Source organism: Zootermopsis nevadensis, unplaced genomic scaffold (assembly GCF_977971745.1).
Source record: "Zootermopsis nevadensis isolate Lab colony 2312 unplaced genomic scaffold, Znev_1.0 Znev_ptg000020l, whole genome shotgun sequence".
NCBI classification, from domain to species: domain Eukaryota; kingdom Metazoa; phylum Arthropoda; class Insecta; order Blattodea; family Termopsidae; genus Zootermopsis; species Zootermopsis nevadensis.
Window position 1 is genome coordinate 6,123,285 of NW_028259152.1, and position 25,299 is coordinate 6,148,583.

The following is a 25,299-nucleotide window of genomic DNA, read 5'->3' on the forward strand; positions in this document are numbered from 1 at the left end:
TATTGCCCGTCGCTGCAATAAGAGTGTGACTCCTTGTTTTCTTGTCGCTGTGGCGTATGTAGTTACAAATTACATCTTTTGCCCATAAGTCAAGCCACTCTGCGCCCCGCTGAAATAAACATGAGACTCGTGGTTTTCATATGGGCTCTCGCAAGAGTTTTGGGATTATAATTTTAGCTCGGTGCATACAGAACTTCCACTCAGTCCACGTTAATCATATAATTCTCGCAGACTGCGTGTGTGCAGTCCCCCGTAACCCTCTTGTTTATTACTGAAACCCTGGGTCATAAGAGAGGGTCGAGAGGGGTAGATATGTATACATAGGGTGTGTCTTAAACCGTGTTGTGAATTCAGGTCACATCTCACAGAAGTTTCTACGAGCCTGAGTCTGATACAGCCAACAGAACGCCATCTTGACACTGCTTGTCTGATTTATATGGAGCATGTTATGAGTGCCGTACGGTCAAGAGACTGTAGGGGCACTTAAGAACTTCCTTGTGGGGGGCTAGGTGAAATTCACAACCTGCACAAAGTGATCCACCACCACTGAAATAATATCGTAATACATATAACAGGTCTTATGAATTTCTAGTAATGAAGTTGGTTCATAATTAACTACGTCCATGGATCAGAGTCATTCTTAAGAAGATAATAGTTGCTCAGTTGGCTAAGAAATTTCCACTCTTTTAAAAAACCTAAACGTTAGTTACCAGAACGACACTGGACAATATCCCGAGTCTGACGAATCCGGACCAAACATTTTCACATCTACACCGGTATATTCCAAACAGTCTCTTCTCTTCAAGTTTTGCGACCAAAATTTTGTACATATTTCTCATGTATCCAAGCATGTTGCGTGTTTTGTCCATCTCCTTCTCCGTGATTTAACCGCCCTAATAAAATGTCAACCTATCAAACAAGGCGCTTCCAATCCATGATGACAACACAAGTTCTATTGCGTTCAGACGCTTGAATTCAGGGTTCGTTCTACGACACATATTTCATATAGACCCTGTATACACGCTAAATCTCCTCGTGTATGAACAAGATGGGGGAAGCAACATGCATGACTAATCACATTTAGGTATAATATTCGTGTCGGTAATATCGTGAGTTTATATTAGATTATCTTCTAAAAGGATACACGGAGGGTTTCCTCCGTGCTTTAATTACCAAGTCACAGCACGCCAATATTAGTGGCCGCGGACAGACTGCTCGACGTGAAATAATCACGCATCATTCTCCTACCCAACACGATTCATTCCGTCAGCACAACAGTGGCGGTGCTCCAATCGCATTGTCTGCATCGCCCTCACAGACATCGAGATGATAACGGTGAAGAGGAAGTGGTCGCGTCCTGTTTATAATAAAGTTACTCTGTCCCGACGTTTTCAAGAAAAAAATGAGGAAGGCAATGTACATGGCGCTGAACAGTCAGCATCACTTATTCTGAGAAATTTTGACGAGACTGCATGTTAAGATGGAATAACATCCATCATCTTCAGGTCTGTTATGGAGAGGTTATTTAAAACTCTACCGTTAGGCGTGACTGTGTGAAGTAATCGACGCTCAAACAAAACCTAACACACGAGGCACAACAAATAAGGCAGACTTACAAAAATTAATTTTTAGGAAGTCTAAAACTAAGTGCACACCCGTAGTAGGAAAATGAGTGTATAACCTTGACTGTAAATTACAGAAACATCATCGTAAATGAAAAAACAATATCGAAATGGATCTTGCAGTATGAGAGTGCGCACTTGATTCTGTTGGCTCAGGATAGAAACTACAGGTATCGTAAATGGAGAAACATTTCTTGATCAGCTAAGCGACTAGCAGCTCCTCAGCTATTCTATTCCATTTCTTTTATTAAAATAACAGAAATAAATTCTGTTATTATTATTATTGTCATAGGTCTAAAGCTGGGCTTACATGTCGCATTTATTATCCAGTAGTAAATATATGGATTCAAAGACACGATATCGTAAAGGGAAACATTTCCAACATCAACCTCGTGTTTTAAATTTATATTGTCCGATACCTCCACGCACAATGAGCCTTTAGGGTAGCCTATTACAAATATTCTACAACTGGTAATTATGTGATTGCGTAACTCCTGGGATTACGCGACTACATCACAGCGAGGGTCAGAACTAGTAAATTCAAGCTCATAACAGCGATCTGAAAATAAAATATGCGGGAACACGCTGTTAATGCATCGTTGCATGAAATGACAAAGTACAGTACTTGTTAATTTTCTGTCATATTGAATTACATATTGATTTGCTCGCTCTGAGAGCTTCCTGTGCAAACATTTTTTGTTGTTAGAATAGAGGGCATTGTCACCGAGTGGTACAGGGAATGTTTGTATTTTAATTTACAACAGGAAAGGCCCCGCAATGCATCCCACAATCCAGCACTGCCTGAAGCGTGACCTGGTATGCCATTAGGCGGTACGGAATAAAAATGTTAGTGGCTGCAATTCTAGAAATTATGGTACGAAATGAAGTTATGGTAATGGTTTACAGACAGCGTTTCGCGGGACAAATTCCTCTAATGACTGATTTGAATATCCACGCGGGCTTAAAAAGTAATTTTTTCTATTAAAATTTAAAATTACAAACCCCAAAGCTAATTCTGTTTCAAAATAAATAACGTCATTGAAATGTGGACAGAAACACAAACAAAAGAACGAATGGAAGAAACAAAAAATAACAAATCCATACAAAAAGAAAAGAAGTTTAAACTGCTAATTCAATAGCCTACGTAAAACGAGCACATTAGCGAGGTGATAACGATCTAGGTCTGTTATTCGGAAACTAAGTTATCAGTTTCTACTTTCGAAAAGATTACTGTTTTCCCACTGATGTTTTCATAGGTTGCATCTCTTCAGGCGAATGATGGGTTAACTAATTAACTAACCCAATAGATCAGAGTCCATCTTAACAAACTAATAGTCGTCCAGCTAGCCAGAACGTTCTCTGCCTTTTACAGAACCCAAAGGTTCCTTACCGTGTTGACAATAGTCCGCATCCGGTCCTGTCTTGCCTTTTCGAAGGTACTATTCAGATATTAAATAACCATTCGGAAAACTCTGGCCCAGATGGGAGGTAAATATTCAGGTAGATCTTGTGGGTATAGTGTGAGACTGTAGACGCTGTCCCACAATACGCCATACGAGGTGCGATCGGAAAGTTTCAAGACTGTGTCAATAGAGGGCGAACCGGATGTAGTACGAGCTTCTGCCGCTAGGGGGTGCGGCCTACATTCATAGTGAATCAGTGTGCCAGCCGGCATCATCGAATTAGCATTTGTTTCTTAGTTACGGGCGTTTTGGTAGTGCATTACACCGACCCTCCTGCGATTTCGGAATGGCGTGTGCATCAAATTTTGCCAAAGACTCGCCAAAACGGCTACGGAAACATATGAAATGCTAAAGCAAGCATTTGGGGAGTCCGCAATGGGTCGTGCACAAACTTTTGTGTGGCATTCACGTTTTAAAAATGGCCGAACCTCTGTCGATGATGACGAGCGTTCTGGACGACCATCTTCGAGCACAACGCCCGAAAATGTTACGAAGATTCGGCAGGCCATTCACGAAGATCGACGTCGTACCATCAACGACTTGTGCGACATTGTTGGGATAGGCTATGGGACCTGTCAGCTGATTCTAAAGGAAGAACTCCACATGCGACGCATCATGACAACGCGCCAGCGCACACCGCCCTCAAAGTTCGGCAGTTTTTGGCCTCAAACACCATGGCCGTCATCCCGCACCCTCCTTAGCTCCGTGTGACTTCTTCCTCTTCCCAAAGATGAAAATTCAGCTAAAGGGAAGGAGATTTGAGACGATAGAAGAGATTCAGGCAGAATCGCAGATGGTGCTTGACAGGCTGACAAAGAAATATTTCCAGGGATGCTTCCAGGCTTGGCAGCGGCGCTGGGATCGTTGTGTTCACTCCCAGGGGAACTACCTCGAGGGTGATGGATGAATTTAATACCTGAGATAAGTGTACGGGTTTTTATAGGCTCAGTCTAGAAACTTTCCGATCGCACCTCGTACAGAAGCTTATGGGGAGAGGCTTATAGCTCCTACTCTTTCTCAATTTCGGCACTAGATGGGGGTGAGTGGTCAGTGTCACGCCCCAGCCACGCTTTTCCCCCGGGAAAGGACCCCGGCACCCATTGGACAGGAGGCTGGGTGGGCCTCAGAGCTGATCTGGACTTAGGGGCTAGAAGAAAAATATACCTTTCTTTCTTAGGCTCAATGGTTGTCAAAACAATGGTTTTCATGCTTCCAAATATTCGTGAAATGCATGGATATGTGTTTACTAGTATTAGTCAAATTACGCAACGCTGGCTTTTTGATACTGCAGCTCTACAGCTAACTCAATGGTGCCGAGTCCCCTTTCACAACCTAATAGTCGTTCAGCTGGTCAATAATTTCCTCGTCTTGTATGGAACCTAAGATACATCGCCGTGATTGCAAGAGCCAACCACTGGCCCCTGTTCCGGGCCAGATTAATCCAGTCTACAAAATCGTATCATACTTCTTGATCCTCCCATCTGCTCCTGCGTCTACAAAGAATTATCTTCTTTCCGGGTTTTCAACTACAATTTTGTATGCATTTATAATCACTCCCATATCACATGCTCCGCCCAGCTAATCCACCCAATCTTCGTTCTTTCCTTATCAAACTGCACACACACACACATATCATGTTAAATTATGGCGTTGTTTGTTTAGTACTGCAGTTCTATTGCTGAGTAGATAATTAATCTTTGACGCGTTCTTGAAGTAAATTTTTACGAGGTTTTTGTCCACACCTCTTCAGCTTCAAATCTGTTATCATGCTGTTCTGTAATATTTCTCTGCCAAATTTCAGATCGTGATTGACTCTAATTTAAACGTCTTCAATTTCCTTTCCATTCTGTCTAGGAGAGTGTCGAAATGGCAAAACTGCCTCTTACTTCATAGTCTTCAGTGTTCAGTGACTCAAGATTTGTGAAATGTCTCTTTCATGTCACCTCCTCCTATGGCACTGGTCGTTCCACTGCAATCTCTTCCTTCTGGTTGACTGTCAACGCAAATTAAATTCTACTTCCCTCTTCCTGGCATCCTCACTCTATTCCTTGTGAAGACTAATAAATGCGGCGGAGAGATTCACTCTGCTGTTGCTACATATCTTATCGCCTGTTCCTCGATGTCTTGCAATCCATCGTCCTGTCGACTTTCATTGCACTCTGCAGTGCTTCAGTTTGCGACGTCTGTCATTACTATTGTAGAATTCAAAAAAGAAGGCGAGTGAGTGACGGCATGTTGCGCCAAGAGACACAAAACTCCATTGTTGCAATGTTGCCAGATCTGTCGATTGAACTTTACTGCCCTAATACCAGAACCACGTTCATCAGCGATGTTTGCGACCTGGCAACACCTTTCATAGGCCCGTCAATCTTAGCTCTTGTTTCATATAATTAGCACTTTAAAATGTAAGTTACTACCTTGCCTGTGTAAAGTGTAATGCCTCGCACCATGGTCTTCCACTTTTAAAAACGCCGTAAAACTTCACTGACACTAATCGACGACCTGAAACATTTTATTTTTTTCAAAAGAAAATGCATTTTAAGTTGTGAAAGTCTCGAGAGAAAGGTTGCAATAAACTAGCTGTAAGGAAGACTGACTGACGCTAATTTGTATCTTCGTGTGACAATCCTTGCTATTGCACAACGAAAAGCCGACCGCCCCTTCCTTTGAATCTCGGAATACTTTTCCCTACGAATGGATCCCTTCCTGACAGCCACCCTCCTTCGCTCTGCTCCGAGTCATGCCTCTGCCAGTTGAAGTATTTTGAGAATTATCAGGTCAAAGTCACAATATATTTTCATCTTTGACTCTGTCTTCTTCGTATTCATCAATATCGTTCTAAGAGAAGTATCTGTGTCTCGTCACCAGAATGCAGGGCAAAATCATAACAAGACCTTCCTAATAAATCCTTCGAAAATGTGGAAGGTTCAAATATTATAGAACTACAATAACATAATGAAATTGCATTATCAAAGAAATTAAGAGCAGATTAAATTCGGTCAACACTTGTTACCATTAACTTCAGAACGTTTCATGCCTAAAATCTTGAATACTGAAGCTTCCTGGGCTATAATTTTACCTTTTGTTTTATATGGGTGTGAAACTTGGTCTCTCACTTTAAGGGAAGAACACATACTGAAACTGAGACCCTGCGGAGCCGAAACATGTCGCCCCAGTAATATCTTTACTAATAAAATATATCGTGTAGGCCAAAACCTGTACCTATGCTAACAATCACAACAGGATACATAAAATGGACAATGACTGAGAATAACATTTGAACTTAAAACAGAAAGTAACATAACGAGGGCCACTTCATAATTTGTAATCTTCATCAAATATTATTAGGGTGGTCAAATCTAATAATAGGCTTGTGGGTAACGTAGTACGCATAGCGAAATGCGTGAGAACGAGACCTGACTCCCGACGTGTGCGTCGACATAATTTCTTTGCCACTATGACCACAGAACCACTATTGCCCACCCAGCCCTTTGTACGTACATACAGTACAATGAGAACGAGTTAAACACAAAGCCTGAAGATAATCACTCAGCTCACTCTAACAGAGATCTATAACGCGTGGAGCTATACTTCCATACTCCTTATTTGTCTTCTTAAGTTAGACATGGTTCTGAAGCATAAGGGCAATTCTCCCTTCAAACATTCGATGCTTCGCGTACACTTTGATGTTTCTACTGTCCGCCTGAGGAATTCTGGAAACGCCCATGCACGTAATGTTTGTAGTTCTTAGACAGATACTCTTCGGTCTGACTGGTCTAAAATTACATACCTATATAAATCAGGTTAACGCATCAGCATTGACCTCAGAATGTATGTATACATGCTTTCTGTAATGTGTGGAGTATGAAGAAATGTTTATTAAAAACGCAACAAATCTCCCTATTGGAATTTTAAAATATATTATCAAAATTCCCTCAGTTTGTTATTTTGGTTAAAGGCCCTGATTAAAATAATATTCTTCTCATGAACTATTATTATGTTAACCAACTAAGAAAAGAGAACGTGTAATTTCATCACGATTTAACAACATAATATTAGGCACAGGAGAGCCAATCAGAAAACAACATAACGCAATAACAGCAGCAGCTTCCTATTGAAAATAAAGTAAAAACACGTTCAAATAATCGAGTTTTACAAAAGTAAGAGCTAATTTCTTCACAATGAGACCTGAATACACTAAATTGAGCATTATCGACTAACAAAGGAAAATAATCAGTGCTATTGAATACGAGTTAATACACAAATCTAGTATGTAATTTAACCCACAGTTGGCTGCATTTGTTTTCTGCAGCGTAATCTAAAACAAAAAAACACTGATGGAAGAAATTAACATTATTCATGACTTACTTACAAAGTCTTCACAGGATATATGTTTCAATAAGCTGGTCACAAATCTTGGTTGCCAATGTTGATAAACTGTAACTGTAAAACCGTAAGATAAACGCCAGAAAACAAACTTTCGCACACGAAGCTGGAATACCACCTTCCCTCAGCCCACCATATTTCACTGGTGACGGGCACCAACATGACAAACCTAACGGCGCGAGGTTTAAAATCATTCCAGTAATACATTTTCTAACAATACAGATGTATCATTTTACCCAGCCATGTCATTTTAGGCTAGTTTCCCCTGCATTGATTTCAACAGGGCCTTCTTACGAAACCGTGGATCATACAGTGTAGTAGTCTCAGAAACTCGGAGACGCTTTTAGGGCCATGTCGTTACTGACGTGATCTGCTATGATATGCAGGAGCCCAGAAGCTGTGTATCTGCCATCGAGCGGCGAAAAGCTCTCTCCCCACATCTGTCGGCTAAATTGCGACTGATGGATAGCTCCAGGGAAGTCAACACACACAACAGGGTGTTTCAGTGTACCGTTACAAAGATGATAATGAAATTCCATTATGGGACGAAGTACATGCCTGGCATTTGAAAACATAAATGTCTACAAGAGAAAGGGTTAGGTCAATTTGATAGAACGCCGAAATTATATTTCATTTTACCTTCTTCCTAAACTCTTTAAATCCAATTGGTAACTTCATCTACCACCTGCTAAACAATCAGTAACTCTGCATTTAGCGTACAGATTATATTTATGGGTTCGTATGATTCTCACAGTAAACAGCATTCAACCCCCTAAACAGATTAACCAGTTGAATCTTCTAATGGAGACGGGTTGTGTTTCCTTTACGGTAATGACTAAATCATTAAACATTATGTAGGCAAACTTTGGTTTTAAGGGGTCAAATACAGAGCTCAGGTTCCAAGAAAAATGTTTATGAAGAAACAAATGGATATTTTCCACGTTAGTGAGAATCGTCACACTTAAAACGTGTCCCACAACTTTCTGGAATATTCCAATCACTCGCTGGGTCTTTAAAGTAACTAGAAGCATATTTTTCCTTAATTAGCTCAATATTCAAGAGTGCTACATCTGTTTCAGTTATTATTAGAGGCAACTCGTTTGTACTGTCAAGGAATTTCCTTTCCTCCCCCTCCAAATAATTCTACAGACATTATAAGTTGTTTTGTTTTTTTCTTTTCGATTGGACCACACATTTGAAGCCTGATTTACGAGTGCTACAGGAACGGGAAAAATATTCACTCAGTGCCATGTGTTAGGCAACGATTCTTTCTGTGAGATTTTCAATCGGGAACGCAAGGGTGAACTTCGAATACTCTTGCGGACTCCGTGATTGTTCAGTTTCATTAAGATCTTCAAGACCTGTCCAGGACTTGCAAACAAACTTTAGTCTCATATACCTTAGAACATAATACTACTGTCAGAGAGCAACAGTCTCAAGGGTTGTGTTCATTAGCTTCCAATTAGTAACTCCTATCGTCAGCACATCCACACCAATCCCACTGACCCTAAGTGTAAGAGTGAAATATAATATTGCGGAAACAACAAACTACCTTCTGTAACTTCTACAGACGAATGTCACATTATAAAATGTGATTATATATAGCCTACACATTCAGTATCCTCTTACCGTAAGATAGGGTTGTATCACATCTTCCATTTAGGGGGCAGAATGCTCAGTGATTGTAAGTTATCACATACCTTCCACACTAATATCAGTATAGGGCCTGTGTTCAAATGAGGGTGGGGTGGCCACACCCCGTCTAGCGAGGAAGATTGGTATCTCAATTTCAGCAGTGAAACCGATCTGTTATACACTGCACAGTAAGATTTCCTTAGATGTGACGAAGACATTGCAGCAGCAAACAGATTACACAATTAAGTTCGCGTCAACCAACATCACAGTCTCTCAGAGTATCACTAGTAATCATGAAGTGTCTACAGATTAGAAACAGGCTGGGGACAAAACTTAATGCAGATGGGTGGGGCATGCAGTGCGCATGTTACAAATGAGAAATGCACACGGAGATTTGGTCGGAGAACCTGAAGGGAAGACACCACTTGGGAGACCTGGGAATGAGATAATATTAAAGGAATAGGACATCAGATTTAGGACTTAACTCGTGCGCCTCAGGAGCATCTATTTACTTCTGAAGCCCCATGGAGTTATTAAAGAAAAGTGTCGATATTCTTCCTAAAGAACAAGGCCACTTCATCAGGATTTAACCCTCTTCTCTGATATAGACAAGCCCCACCTATTTTTAACACGCCTTAACGAACTAACTAGCTGACAAGTAAGTCGGCCTATAAATCTTACCTTCGATGGTGTACCGTACGGTTCTACATCGTTCATACCAAAAACGAGTCCCAATGCAAATGGAATGAGTTCGCGTACTAGCGGCCTACATCCTTAGGAATAAGATTCGATTTTAAACATCTCAGTATTCCCAGTTTCCAAGAATACTCCCCCACATTTAACACGCCAAGCTTCGACTATGAATTCATACACAAATAGGGGCTGCAGCTCGTCAAAGTGCATTATCTGAACTGTTAACGTAGCACTGGTATTGATTGCGCTGTGGATGTCCTGATGTCCCTCCGACTCTGGGTTCAAGGAGTCCAACCCATGAAGGATTTATAGCGGCAGAGTAGATTTCCCCAGCGTTATTTCGCTTCATCTCCTGTCTACCTCAATTTCGCGAATTCACAACTGTCAGTTGTTAAGATTATCTCTTGAGAAGAAAACAACGAAATATGTGGGATGAAACTCTCACGACCTTCTCTTTTTAACTGAACATTTTGATTGGTGTAAAGCAACGCAGGCACCATTACTACCACTACTACTACTACTACTACTACTACCACTACTACTACTACTACTACTATTACTACTGCCATTGCTACTGCTGACCTCAGTGGAGTAGTCCTTTTTCTTAGAAACTAACAGTCGCTCAGCTAATCAAGAAATTCTCCGCCTTTTATGGAACCAGGTTTATTACCGTGTTCACAAAAGCCCACCACCGATCCCAGTCCTGAGCCAGATAAATTCAACTTAAATGCCTACTTTCTCTTCGTTTTCCTCTTAATATGAAAAACTATAAACTATCTTCAGCTTATTTTAAGATTTTGGTCTGATGGCGATAACTAATTAACCGTTGGACATAATCATGTAAAATTTGTGTGGAGGTAGATCATAAACATAATCACAAATTTTGGAAAAGCCTTCTTCTACACATCGACAACTAAACAATGGTGACGAAATTAACTTTGGATGTTACATCGAGCAAACTTAACGCATTCGGAAACTACTCGTACACTGATGGAAATCGTGTAAAGGAATTGATTAATATATTATTCTCTAAGGTTTGTGACAATATATTAGACAATGTTCATTGTGTGAAGCATAACTGATAGATATATCACTTGATATGTCACACAGTACCTTTCATTGCATATAAAATATACGTCAGACAATGGACACTGTGCGCCAATAACTGGAGTTCTTGCTAGCCTGAACACATACAGAAGCATTTAAAGGAAGATGGGCTTCATAAGGCAGAAATTCTCGTTTGAAATCAGGAAACGTACGAAACCTCAGAGTGCGATGATTTTGACGTTCAGTTGAGAAAGGAAAGATAGAAAGCCCCCGAACACACGTTTAATTCAATGGAACTGACACGGTTGATTTCTCCCCCGCCTTGACAAACGTCCGGTGTGCTTCCAGTGCAAGATGATATTTTGTGGAGAGGCTCGCAAAGTGTATTGTGGTGTCAATATCAGGGATGAGAGAGGCGTCATATGGTATCAGCAGCGTGCATCACACATTGCATGCCAGAGAAAACAGTGGCGTGCTGTACAAGAACAATTGTGATATCGGTTGCAATACTCAGCTGACTAAGCTGGCTCAGCTAAGAAAGTTCGTTGTCGTAGAACTTTGACTTCATCATCGTCAACAGTAAAAACGACTTTCAATATAAACCTAAGACAGTTTCATTCGGTTGACATTTTCACAGACTACTTCTGTAATATTTATTTTAAGACTGATTGGATAGGACCATTGATATTCCGTAGACAATTATTTATATCGTATATATTTTCCGACAATTTCAACTTACACCAACGAAAAATATCAGCCCAGCCATGCTACATGCTGAAGTCGAAACTTTTTAATGTCCATAACACTAGTCATGGGGCAGTAAACACAAAAATGGCAAAGATGACCACTCACCTTCTTCTAATGCAGAAGTTGACACTACGGAGCCACAATTCCACCTTCACAATGTCTCCATGGCGTGTGCTTAATGAAACTTTAGAGATGGTTCTGTTCAACTAACTGATTTCATGGGGCAGAGTCTTTCGTGAGAAGCTAACAATATATTCAGAAAGCCAAGAAATTTTCTGACTTTTATGGAACCAGAACATTGATTACCGTGTCCACAAGGTCCCACCACCAGTCGTCATCCTATGCATACAACCAAATCCTGTTTCCCTAAGATCCATTTTAACGTCACCAAAACACGTAGGTCTTCTGTGCAGTCACTTCCCTTCAGGCTTCCCAACCAAAATTTCGTGAACATGCCCCACCCATCTCATCCTCCTTAATTTTCTCGTCTTTGTATCTGGCAAAGAGTACAAACCATAGAATTCCCTTTTTATGTAGTAGTTTTGACCATCCAATGACTTTACCCCAAATAAAACCCACATACCATAAAATATAATCTCAACAGCTGACACTTGTAAACAAAGTTTAATCTACTCAATAAAGATGTAACCATGATTCTACTGTCTGAACAAAAATTCATCTGTAAAATTTAGTTTTGCATTTAAATACAATGTTTATCACACTGGTCGGTGTTGCTACTTACTGACAGACTGACACAGTCAAGTACTAGCACTGTTAGAAAAATTCTCAAATAATGTCTGCTGAAAGTATTACAAAAAATGACTTGTTAGTTGTTTCATCTAACTCTAGTTTTGCTGATATCATGGAACTGTTTTCATTTAAAATTTCCAACAAGAATTTACCAGTTTCTGCATGGAATGACATACAGAGGTTATTCTATTAGTATCTTCCTGGAATTTTAGTTTATTAATGTGGCATGTCTTGACTAACATAAAATCAAATTACAACTTCAGTTTAAGTAAAATATTTGTGAAAACAAACAAAATACACTGCTATGACCCAGAAGACTGCCATCTTCATAATCACTGCCATAAATACCCAAAGTCCTACATAATATTTTACATTTCTGACGACTCACCTCCAGCCAGAACCTGTGGTTTCATACCCGAGGACATGGTAAATTGATAACTCAGCCATAGCAGCCCAAAAATAGCACACTTTCTTCTGTCATTGTGATTTGGCGATTCATTCTGTAATTATGCTGAACGTGAATGGCATCCACGAGTAGGAACACCAAAATACAATACAAAGATGAGATTTAACTCTTCTTTATTACGCTGTCTCCTTTACAGGAGGTTGGCGACATTATGAGCAGGATCCTTCCGTCATTTCTCGGACTGGGACCCGTTCATATGTTTTTTAGGCAGGTGATACAGAAGTGGTTTGCCACTGCCTTCTTCTGTGTGTATGGAGTATGGGATGCCACGGACAAACCAGGGAAGCCTTGCCCAACACAAGTTATAAATCCGGGCACTGCTGGGAATCAAACCCGGGATCCCAGGATTACAAGGCCAGCGTTCTAACCGCTAGACCACCGTGGCGGTTGATATTTAATTACATCAATGAATATGACAATAAAATGGGGAAAAGGATGAAATTTAGGCGATGGGAAGCTTCAGAACCAAAGAGCATCTCACAAAACACATGTAACATAAAATAAGATTTACCTTGCAATATTTGGTTCAGAGAATGCAATGAATCCCAGCACTTGGTTGTATAAGCCAGCGGGATTTGTAATTTAAAGGACCGCCACATGGCTGTGTTGGCAGTACATGTTAACATCAGTGGCAATGGTCAGGATTAAATTACTGTTAAAAGTATAAAAGTATAACAAATCTGTCAGTATACACACCTAAGAACTAAGAAATACAGCCAACTCCCAAAATGGTGCGTGTATCAAATATAGCTCAAAAATTTATAACATCAAAACTGATATTAACATAATGAATCAACTACAAAACTTTTGGGAATCAATAAATTTCCTTTATTTTCTATTTGTTACAAAATTTATGTTTGTAAATTAACAAGCATTAATGAGATCTAATGTATTGACATTTTCATTACACTTATGTTATACTAATTTAATCATCACCCAACCACTGTCCAATTAGGTCACTAATCTTTTTCCTGGCTGCCACGAGCTGCGGCAGATCTGATGACAAACTGGGGTACATGTCGGCACAATGCGCTGTTCCTGCGAACCAATTCACCGTCATGAAGAACAGACAAAATCACTGGTTCTACATGATACAAAATGCTTTTAAAAGTATCTACTTGGTTGCCATGAAAGCTTCAAATCGTGCTTTTAAAAGCTACAAAAATAAGGGTGGAATGTTTATATTATACAAATTCACTCCATACAGCACAGTTCTTGAGAAAATAATTCACAGAGCTAGGCAAGAAATTTTCTGAAAACTGAAAATTTGTAAGTGTTACTGAACCATATGATAAGCCAGTTAAATCCAGCCATACTGCACTTCTAATGCAAAACTGAATTCTAAGGGATGACAAAAGTCTGCATCTTCTACAACAAAATGCAAACATTAATATAAAAATAACAATAACTTAAGAGAAGATTTCTGTCTTCTGGGTTGTTGCGCTGTATAGTCTGGTCGATGTTTACCAACGTTTCAGAGGTCATACAGCCTCCATCATCAGGGCGATGAGTATGAAGATTTCTGTCTTCTGGGTTGTTGTGCTGTGTAGTCTGGTCGATGTTTACCAACGTTTCAGAGGTCATACTGCCTCCATCATCAGGGCGATTTGTATGAAGATTTCTGTCTTCTGGGTTGTTGCGCTGTGTAGTCTGGTCGATTCATCGCCCTGATGACCTCTGAAACGTTGGTAAACATCGACCAGACTACACAGCGCAACAACCCAGAAGACAGAAATCTTCATACTCATCACCCTGATGACGGAGGCAGTATGACCTCCGAAACGTTGGTTAACATCGACCAGACTACACAGCGCAACAACCCAGAAGACAGAAATCTTCATACTCAATCGCCCTGATGACGGAGGCAGTATGACCTCTGAAACGTTGGTAAACATCGACCAGACTACACAGCGCAACAACCCATAAGACAGAAATCTTCATACTAAGAATCGCCCTGATGACGGAGGCAGTATGACCTCTGAAACGTTGGTTAACATCGACCAGACTACACAGCGCAACAACCCAGAAGACAGAAATCTTCATACTGACCGCTGTGAAAACCTCAAATCTTACAATAACTTAAGATTTATAAACTTTCTAATCACAATGATGTACTGCAGAGATCTGTAGATGGGTATGTATATCTATATACAGCAAATTACTTTATGATGAAGGTACTGATCAAGTTCACTGAACATCCTTTCTTCCACATGGCATGAAATTTAGCAAACAGAATTCTGATTTCTGAAGAAAGTGACTCTCATTTTTGGGAACTTAAAACAGCATTCTTCAGTTTTTCTTTTTTCCTTTCTTTCTTATGCTTTCATTATGGCACTGTATGCAATGTGATGACATAGTGAGCTTACCAAGATAATCAGTAGTTTTTAAAAAGAAAACAGATGCAACACACCTTTGATATAGATTGCTGGTGAATCTTTCTTAATGGTTTGCGTAATTCCCAATACATGCCATGGATCAACGGAGCCATGAACGGACACAACACGGGTAGCCTGAATGTTTAATGCTCCGTAAATTGTATTAGTACGTTTAACTCCTTGCATTACCAGCGTCCCATTATATCTGCACACAAACACACTTGCTCATTATACAGAAATACTGAAATTACAGACAATGAATAATAATAAATTCTTTACACTGCAATTATATCCAGCTCCAGTTACGACTATATGACAAGTGATAATATATGTAAATAAACGCTGTCAATTCAACAATCATCATACCTTGGACCGAAAACATCGGAACACTGTTGGATAAAGAAATCCAGGGGGAAATAGTCTCCAAATACCTGAGCAGTTAAATCTGAAGTCTGGTAGAAGCCAAATTCTGTACATGTTTGGTACACCCACTGCCGACCTGAAAAAGATATCCTTTGCTCAAAATGCACCTCACTTAAGGATTAGTCTTTCTGCGTATTATACTTCTATATTCACAATTCACAATCATGTTCCGAAACCTCAATAGCATGCAAATTTCAAAGAACCTAATTTATGAAGTGTTTGAAGCCTGAATAAAGCTAAAGAAATATTTTAGGGCTCTTTTGGATTCTACACAGTTGTAACAGTTTCTGGATCACATTAACATTCATTTCCTATTTCTCTCCCCTACCATGTTGCACAGTTTTTTATAGTTATTTTATTACATGATCATCCCATAACTGAGGCAGGTTTCCGTTTCACGTCAATTTCATTCTTAGTCGATTCTGTCCGACTCACTATTGAGCTATTTAAATGCAAAGACCACGTACCACTGACTGTTAGTTTTATTGTATACATTAGACAGGGCATGGAAGGAAAGTAGCTGTGGCCTACTTTTAGACATTATCTCAGCATACTGGCATGTCTAGAGGAACTAAAAAAAAACACCCTTCATTAGGGCAGCCTGTCTCCAGGCTAAAATTCAAACCTGGGATCTTCTGCTATACTCAACTGCAATACTTGGATCCGAGTATGTTTTATTGTACTATCTTCAGAAGGGAGGGAAAAAAGCACAACATGACCAAAACACAAAAAGGAAAAATGTCAACAAAATATTAAAATCATGACACCTGATCCCAGGCTTCAACGCAAGATTCAAGTGAATGCTATATGATTAGTTAACACTTTTAAACTGAATCTCAGCTAAATAACACATAATAATTTTGTTTCTACAGAAAATAAACACAACACATCTCCACTAAAAACATCAGGTGGTTAATGCTGTTTAGGAAAATAAATGCTGTTTAATCTAAGATTCATAAGGAACAAATAATTACACCCTGTCAAAAATATGCAGTTACTGATTATTAAAGTATATGGTTTTTATAGTAACCACTGAGCTTTAAAGGGTTAACTCATTCACATGCAAGGAATGAATTTATTCTAAAGCATCAGAACATCATTTTAGCCCACATAATACAAAGTTAAATACATGCATGAATATAAAGATTGAAATAAATGCAGACTGTACCATCTGAAAAAGAGGAGTGACTGAATAAAATGTTACCTCCAGTTTGACCAGCTTCAGAGTCCCATTCTGTTTGACTCAAGTAGGCAATCAATTTATCATATTTGTAATCAAGACATTTCTTGTTATATTTTTCAAGCAGTTTGTTGTTCACCAGTGAATACCGTTTCACTGGTGTACCGAGGCTTTCATCATCCATAATAGCACATACTGACTTAAGAGTCATATTTAATGATAACCCTTCAAACTGACGATTGTCACCATTATATTGTGCTATTCCGGCTAAATTCCCTGCTAAAGTATCATAGAGGTTTGACACATCATTCTTCTCTAAAACATCAATTGGGTCACATAAACTGAAAGCAAAAAGTAAGTTTCAACAGGAGTACAGTTAAGTTGTCAATACTTTATCCTTCTTAGGTCCTAATACTTTACTGGGCACTTCAATCCTAAACAGTAATTTACCACATATACCTGTATAATGAATGTACATTTTAAAAAAAAAATTAGTATCTGAAAGTTTCAGTGCATGAAACATGTGAATAGCACTTTTCATAGAGGAAGAGTTTACGTTGCATTCAGGTCAAAATAATTACAGCTGCAGAATATTGAGAAAAATTTGTGTAAAAAAAAGCATAATTCACAATCTTTTGAACACAGATGTGTAGTGTCAGATTTTCTCACATCTGACATACTTTCAGATCAATACTTGTGCAATTCATCCCTGTTACTTACTTGAACAGTTTATTCACAATCTTATGGCCAAATGAATCCTTCAATAGCATGCTCAATTCTTGAGTAGCATGTCTAATAGCAGCAACACAAAAAAGATTATACATGGCCAGATCATCTTGAACAACTCTGTAATACTCTGAAACAAATGTTAAAAATATCATGAACTAACACTTGAAGTCTTAATATTTTCAGAATATAGGGTACAATATTCTTTGAGCTTCTGTACTCACTCAACTGACGATACAGTTCACCCATGCATATTTCATGCACCCAATGTTTCTCGTACTGATTCTTATACTAAATCATAATTCTTACATCGTCGATTTTGAATAAAAATTATATATACAGTCACCTCTGCACTCATTGCTAAGTAGTTGCGAGATAATCTCCTAAAAATCTGCCAACATTGCACAACAGTCACGTGAGCATTGGACACTCTTCACGGCAAGTCATTTGTGTTCAGCCTGATGAGGGAGTAAGGAAAAATGCGCTCATTTCGCTTCTTGTTGACACATTGAATGTGCTGAAAACTGTGTGCTAAACATGTTTGTGTTGTTGTTCGACCACTATTCTGCAGTAGCAACTGTTTTACATTTATAAATTGTAGAAGAGCCACCATGTCTGGTAAGAGAAATGAATATTTACTTCAATCCCCTTTACCAAAAATCCATATAAATTGGAAACTTACATTGATGGAACAATAAGAAAACCTGAAAATTTACACAAAATACAAAAAATTTTATCAAAAAGAGCACAAACCTAAGTCTGTATATAGTTAACTCCAAAAGGTATACCTCTGAAGTCTGCCTTTGCTAACAGGGGTGCACTGGCTGACACAGCTCCATGAACTAGGTGAGGATACTTGGCTCGCAGCCAAGCAGCAAGGGACCCTGAATATGAGCCCCCAAATGCTATCCACTTGGTTCCTTCAGGCACTTCATACTTGACTGTCATGGCTTCGATAAAGTATGCAAGGTCTGCAAGGGCCTGTTCACTGCTCAGGTAAACCAAATTCCTTGAACTCAGATCCCTGTAAAGGAGCGATGTGTATCAGCCCTTATACAAAATTTCATACATAAGCTAAAAAAGTCCTAGGAATATGGAGAAAATTACAAAATGAGGAACTTCACAATTTGTACTGTTAATGAAGTTTTACTAGAGGATGAGATGGGCAGAGCACGTAATACACATAATAGAAGAGAAATATATACAAAATGTTAATTTGAATATATAAAGTGAAAAGACCACTGAAGACCTGGACACAGAATGCACACATCTTACAGAAATAGGACGGCATGTTTGCAGGAAATGATAGCACCCCTACTGGTACTGACAGCAAGATTACATAACCACAAATAAATATGGGTTACACCATGTTAAGTTGCGTGCATGTCATAAACCTATTCCCTTCCCTGTACCAACCACACAATACTGAAGTGTAAGTGGAGGATATATTTTATGAAAATAATGCCACAAGTGTGTGACATACCTATTTAAATGACCGAAAAGTGTGATTAATATGGGTAAACATGATATTATGTGATTTATGTCTAAAAGAACAAGCAAATTACAACACCAATGAGAGGTTAGCTAGTCTGTGACAGATCTTATGTCTCTGGCTAATAGACAGAGTGGTGCAGTCGAACAGCAGTATGTTCTGTAGAGTGTATAATTCTGTATCTCAGCACATAACCATTTACCTTGGTTCAGATATATGTGTAATTAAACACTGAACATCACTGACCTTATAGGGTGTATGTTCTTATTCCAAACCATATTGTGATTTCATTCAAAAACTGAAAAGCATATTAAAATTAAGGCCTGAATATTGTCTCTTTATTACCTATATCTGAAAAGTAACACTTATCAGAAAATGAAATGATCAGCTGGCATGCAGATTAGAGGGAACACAATATTAAGAATTCACAATAGGTCTCAACTCAGTATCTGGACTTTGACATATAAGATACCTAATAGGCAAAATAATGCATATGTTTCTGGTTTACTCACTGACCTTGTGGGGTGACTTGCACCATAATATCGATGTTCTAACATGAAGCAGAGAGCATTATAACGTTGAGCATACTCGATCCACTGTGATGTAACCATCCATATAGGATCTGCAGTCCCTTCACCACCAATCATAAGGAACACTGGACCACCACGGACATAGAAACTGGCATTGGTGAAGTATCTCTAATAAAGACATTATATATAACACATCTTTCTGATGTGAGGTACATTACATAGTAATATGACTAACATGCAAGACAAAAACAAGCAATTTATAAATTCTGGCACCTGAAGTTTCATTCCATCATGTGAGACTTCACACAAATGTTTGTACAAAAATACAAAATTGTTTTTCACACACTCATAACAGAAAGTTTAAAAAAAATTTCTGTGGGTCTTAATACAGTGTGTTTACTGATAAAGTTGAATGCCAACTGTCACTTACCAACTCCCAATAAGATCTGCATGACTCACCATCAAGCACAAAGCTTTCCTAGTATGAGTCAAGTATCATAGGACTTGGCAATGGGGAAATAAAAAAATGCACACTAAATTTAGCCAGAAAATCTGAATGAAAGAGACTACTTGCCTGATTTAGGCATATATTGGAGGAGAACATTAAAAAGGATCTAAAAGAAATAGGTGTGATGGCATAGTCTGGGATGAAGTGGTTCAGGAAAGAACCTTGTGCTAGGCTCTTGTCGACACAGTAATGAACCTTTGGGTTCCATAGATGGCATGAAAATCTTAACCAGCTGAGTAACTATGAGCTTCTCAAGTACTCTGCCATATGGAATAAATCAGTTGCTGAGTGAGTTAGTTAGTTACAGATTATGACAATGATGTGATGTTATCCACTTGCTGTTCACTAATATTAGTGCACTGTGCTAGAGGTGTGCAAACTACAACAAATTCAAAAGACTTCAGAACTTTAGCACAAAAGCACTGCACTAACTGAGTGTCCTCTCTACGCTGCATACTCCAAATAAAAATTATGTTCTTCACCTGTTCCCATGTATGTAGGACTGTTGGATTGAAATGATCCAACAGCTGACGGAACCATTCAGCAGGAGGTACAGTTGTATTGGGTGCAGCTTTAGGTGACCCTAACATTCCACCATGTCCTCGTCCCCTGTGGAACATCGTCCATCCTTCTAATCCATCCAGTAGCATAATGATGGATACACTCACAACAACGAAGTGTATGTTCTTATTCCAAACCATATTGTGATTTCATTCAAAAACTGAAAAGCATATTAAAATTAAGGCCTGAATATTGTCTCTTTATTACCTATATCTGAAAAGTAACACTTATCAGAAAATGAAATGATCAGCTGGCATGCAGATTAGAGGGAACACAATATTAAGAATTCACAATAGGTCTCAACTCAGTATCTGGACTTTGACATATAAGATACCTAATAGGCAAAATAATGCATATGTTTCTGGTTTACTCCCATTTTAAGGTGAGAGATTCATAGATCAAAACTATATCAATGAATTTACAAATCAAAGTGGAGACACAAATAGCATTTTGAAGGGAGGGTTTCAGTGAAAATCCAGTTTACTTTATATGGAGGGAACTCCCTTCTCAACATTAAAAAAAACATTTAGTAATAACACACACTGAAATCTAAATAGAAAATTTAGAACAAAAGTAATCTTAATATGAAGAGCGCAATAGTTCATTACTTCATAGAAATGATCCAATTCTCATACACATACCTCATGACTCGTTTCATCATTACCACTGTCACGCTTTAGAAATTACAATTTTCATCAATGATCACTTTCTACCATTAAACGCTACAAATAAATTGCTTATTAAACAAGTCAGAAAATGTATGCATAATGTAGGAACTCTGACTCATTTGCCAGAATCTGACCTCCGACCTTCAACCAAGGTGGCTCTGAGCTTACCCACCCTGTCACTTCAGGTCACAGAAATACATGTAGGTCTTAATGTGCACATTTTTGTTGTTTGATAGTAACCAAAATTAAAATATGTTTTAATAAAACATTCAATGTCTACCACACTACATGGCACAACATCCCAGAAGAGAGCCATTTTCATACTTGTCACCATGAGAACTTAAAATCTCACAATATGTAACTTATTTTTCTCTTTTCATACAGAAGCATAAGCTAGTGATATAATGTCCCTATGCCTTTATCTTTTTTTTTCTTAACCTTTGAACTAACTGCCTGATCTTTTAATTTAACTTAGTGCAAAGGTCAAAAACAACATCATGCCATGGCCAAATCTTTCATTTATTACAGTCAGTGATACCAACATTATGGGTGTTCAAACAGGGATGTCAGACACACTTAAAACAAAAATTTATGTATTCCCCACCTTTTATATCTCTTAGATCCCTGTTTTCCTTAGCATTTAATTTTCAAATATTATTAACTTAAGAGCCTCCCATGAAGTAAGAGGTCATCCTTTAAAACCATATATAACAGATATATGACTTTTCCACCACCATAAAACACCATCTTTTGCAGCCATACATAATACCACAAAATGTCAAATCTGTATAAGACATAAGCTATGAGAAACAATTAAAACATTCAAACAATTAGGAAATACAATTCCCAAGGCAGTACAATGATAAAAACATTCTCTTGTTAGGATGGGGTAAGATAACATCACTGTGAAACTGCAGTCTGGCATCAAACACTGACAGATAAGACCTGGAAATAAACTGTGACACCTACTTCCTTCAAATAATTAATCTATATCGCAAGGCAAGGCAAGCAGAAACTATAAATAAACTGATAATTATGAAATTTAGTAATCCATTTCTATGCATGCTTTTCACTAATACCATCTGTGACTACATTAAATGTGTTGTTGCTGCACCATTACCTACTTTGCAACTGTTATGCGTAAAAAATGTTTCATACACATATTGATGCCTACAATATTCCCTCACACATGCCACATATCTAGTCTGAATGGTTCAGTAGTTACTACCAACAAACTAAATGATAAAATATACAGACTTCACACAACTGCCACACTGCTGTACAATCTACATGACATTACCTTAATAGAAGTGTTATTGTCTTCTGAGATCTATTACTACACAAAACTTCAGGATCTTACATTCCTATATAGCAATGCACCCACCTCATATATTCATACAGTCCCACTGGTCTTTATGGCATGGTGTTAAACTCTATCAACATTTCAAAAGTTATTTCAAAGGGACACAGACAAAAGCACATCAATGGCATTATGCCAGAAGGCCATATCAACTTACTTGCATAATTAGTGATTATGATCTATCAACATAAAACAGTGGGATGTCATGATAGAACATCACAATGCTACTCTATACAGAGACATAATTACATTTGGGCATATGAACACTAATAACTGACCTCTGTCAAACCAAACAGACATAAAAATTTAATCTCCTGCAAATCAGCTATTTTGTTGATGCACCCATCTGGCATGATTCAATAAAAATTGTTCGCCATCTAGGCATACACTTTCCAATAGTTCCTTGCTACAATACAGAAGCTGAACTATGGACTGGATTAGCGGTTTCGATGAGAATGGAATTTTTTTCCTCTGTTACAACACCCAGATCACCCCAGAGGCCCACCCAGTCTCCTATACAATGAGTACCAGGGTTATTTCCTTTGGAATAAAGATGCTAGGGCATTAAGATAACCAATAACCCCCATCAAGCACAAAGGTTAAAAATGTGTGGAGCTACCCCTCAACTTCCCAAAACAAACTATACTACTTATAATATTAAAACTTACCTCTTATAAAAAGAAAATAATATTAATAACTACTGATCTACTTTTGTATCGACGATCATGTCACGAAACAGATACTACAATAATTCACTTCGCTGGGCATCACGTATCAACATAACACACAAGTGCGGCCAATAAACGGTGGGTACAAAGGTCACAGTATGATATCTATTTTAGGCGTGCTTCTCGCACAGGAAATCCATCAAACATTAAGACATCATCGCGACGCAACGTACAGTGTCTTTGGTTGAACTCACAATTGTGCCAACATAACACCACAATATTCCTAAATTATGTTTAAAAATACCATTATCAAATTAATTTAACAGTAGGCCCAACCAAACGAAACGAAATATAAGATTTTGGAGACGAAATGATATTTTGAACTGTGTGTGTTTTATTGTAATACTTCTTTTGCTGCAAGGTATTTCAACTCTGGGACATCTTCGGGGTATTTCTCCGGTCAGTAATTCACTCATTACAACATTCATTAACTTGTCTGTGTTCATACACAGGGATTTTCTTGGTCTAGTTACAGTAGTTTTGAGTTTCTTAAGTTTTCCTGAGTTTTGTTCGATCTCTTTCAGTTTGTATTTATGCTGATTTGTGTGCTTTCATATGGTTTCGTTAAGATTGCATTCCTTTGCCATTAGAGGTGGGATCCCGTCGAGATACGTAATCATCTATTTCTGTGCCAAACAATGGCACTAGCGTCAATGTCGAACATTACTGGATGAAGATGGGATGGAATGGTGACATTTCAGGTTCTCACGTCGGCGAGTATGAAGATGGCTGTCTTCTGAGATGCCTTTCCGTGTAGTCCGGTAGAAACTGGTCGACTTCTTTTTGAGATGTTTACTGCCTCGCCATCAGGACACAGGACAAGACACAAGGACAACATACATTATTATATAAGACTTTTGGCCTGAAAGCTGTACTCAGGCAACATGGGGATTAGCAGTCGCTTCCGCTATCCTTTGGAGTCCGTAACTTCCGTGTTTTTCTTTCAGGATGTGCAGCGAGCAACAAGGAAGTAGCATTATTACAGTCTGTAATCGTAAGCTCTCAAAATCAGCAAAGTATTTCCTTTGTTCTCAGAGGTTTTCTATACAGTCTGCCACTATAATACAACACAAGTGTTTTCCTTACACAACACTAAGCCTATTCGAGAATTTTGTCTTATTAACTCTGTGGTAGAGTTCTTGAGCAGCTAAAAGTCGCTAAGTTGTTGGAATACATTTTCCGTTGTTTATGTAAGACGAAAATTCGTTCTCATATTCACAAGAGACCACCACCTCGACCTGCTTAAAGCCAAATGAATTTGGTCCACATCCTTAAGCCATATTTCTATAAAATCCCTTTTTAGGTATTCTTCACACCTTATGGTCCCGTTCATGTCTGCCTGTCACGTTCTTTGCAGAAATAACGGAATCTACAACATAAGGTCATTGTTGAGGCACACTGTCGATTTTCTTTGCTTTCTTCAGGTAAATAAAGAGCTAGTCCACTGAAATAGTCCATGGTTGCCTTCTTCCAAATCCTCATCTACACGCCATTTAGAATCATTTTGTATACTGCTGCAACTCTGCAGCTGAAACAGTTTACGAAATTATAAATATCAGATCCGAGAGAAGATGTTTTGAGCAACGCTGAATCGTGAACGCGTTCTGGCTGCTTAATCCTTTCTCTCACAGAACAGAAGGAACGAAATAAGGAAATTAATCAACTGCGTGATCTACATCCTACTACTATGTTTCGTGTGGCTTTTCCTGGGTGATCTGAAGTTATTCCGTTATGTCTTCTACCTCTCCAGGAGCTATCAGTCCGTACAAGAGATTCAGGTTTGGAAACTGAAGATATTTTGTGATGACGAAAATGCTCACAAATATGTGTTGTTTCGAAGTCATAAGGTCAGCATTCGCTCAATGGAAGACCACGAGACAAATGGGATATATAACCTCGATATATAATATAACCGTCCTTGGTTATTCGTTTGCCTCGG

The 25,299-nt window shown here is 38.6% G+C and overlaps 2 protein-coding genes and 1 long non-coding RNA gene across 7 annotated transcripts in view; 1 reads left to right on the forward strand and 2 right to left on the reverse strand.

The window, feature by feature from the left end:
* The window catches only part of hig (locomotion-related protein hikaru genki), a 147,973-nt gene extending 140,357 nt beyond the window's left edge, over positions 1-7,616 (reverse strand). The window contains exon 1 of the mRNA XM_022059580.2: positions 7,458-7,616. The gene's annotated coding sequence lies outside the window, so the exon portion shown is untranslated. The remainder of the gene's footprint in view (positions 1-7,457) is intronic.
* Positions 7,617-13,614: 5,998 nt separating this feature from the next.
* Positions 13,615-23,566, reverse strand: LOC110827678 (putative serine protease K12H4.7). 4 transcript variants are annotated; one of them, XM_022059536.2, is made up of 9 exons: positions 23,301-23,566; positions 20,526-20,764; positions 19,522-19,703; positions 18,302-18,537; positions 17,508-17,643; positions 16,812-17,128; positions 15,551-15,683; positions 15,220-15,389; positions 13,615-13,847 (listed from the first exon to the last, which is right to left on the reverse strand). In XM_022059536.2, exons 2-9 carry the CDS (start codon positions 20,742-20,744, stop codon positions 13,735-13,737), a joined length of 1,506 nt encoding a protein of 501 aa, XP_021915228.2. In that variant the 5' UTR covers positions 20,745-20,764; positions 23,301-23,566; the 3' UTR covers positions 13,615-13,734. The 4 variants fall into 4 exon arrangements, with proteins under 4 accessions (XP_021915228.2, XP_021915229.2, XP_021915230.2 ...); XM_022059537.2 differs by lacking the exon at positions 23,301-23,566 and adding an exon at positions 22,657-22,753; XM_022059538.2 differs by lacking the exon at positions 23,301-23,566 and adding an exon at positions 22,573-22,593.
* Positions 23,525-24,810, forward strand: LOC110827680 (uncharacterized). Of its 2 annotated transcripts, none has more exons than XR_002542451.2 (2): positions 23,525-23,759; positions 23,951-24,810. It is a non-coding gene; the product is annotated as an uncharacterized LOC110827680 (long non-coding RNA). The 2 variants fall into 2 exon arrangements; XR_002542452.2 differs by having other exon boundaries at positions 24,062-24,810.
* Positions 24,811-25,299: the final 489 nt, after the last annotated feature.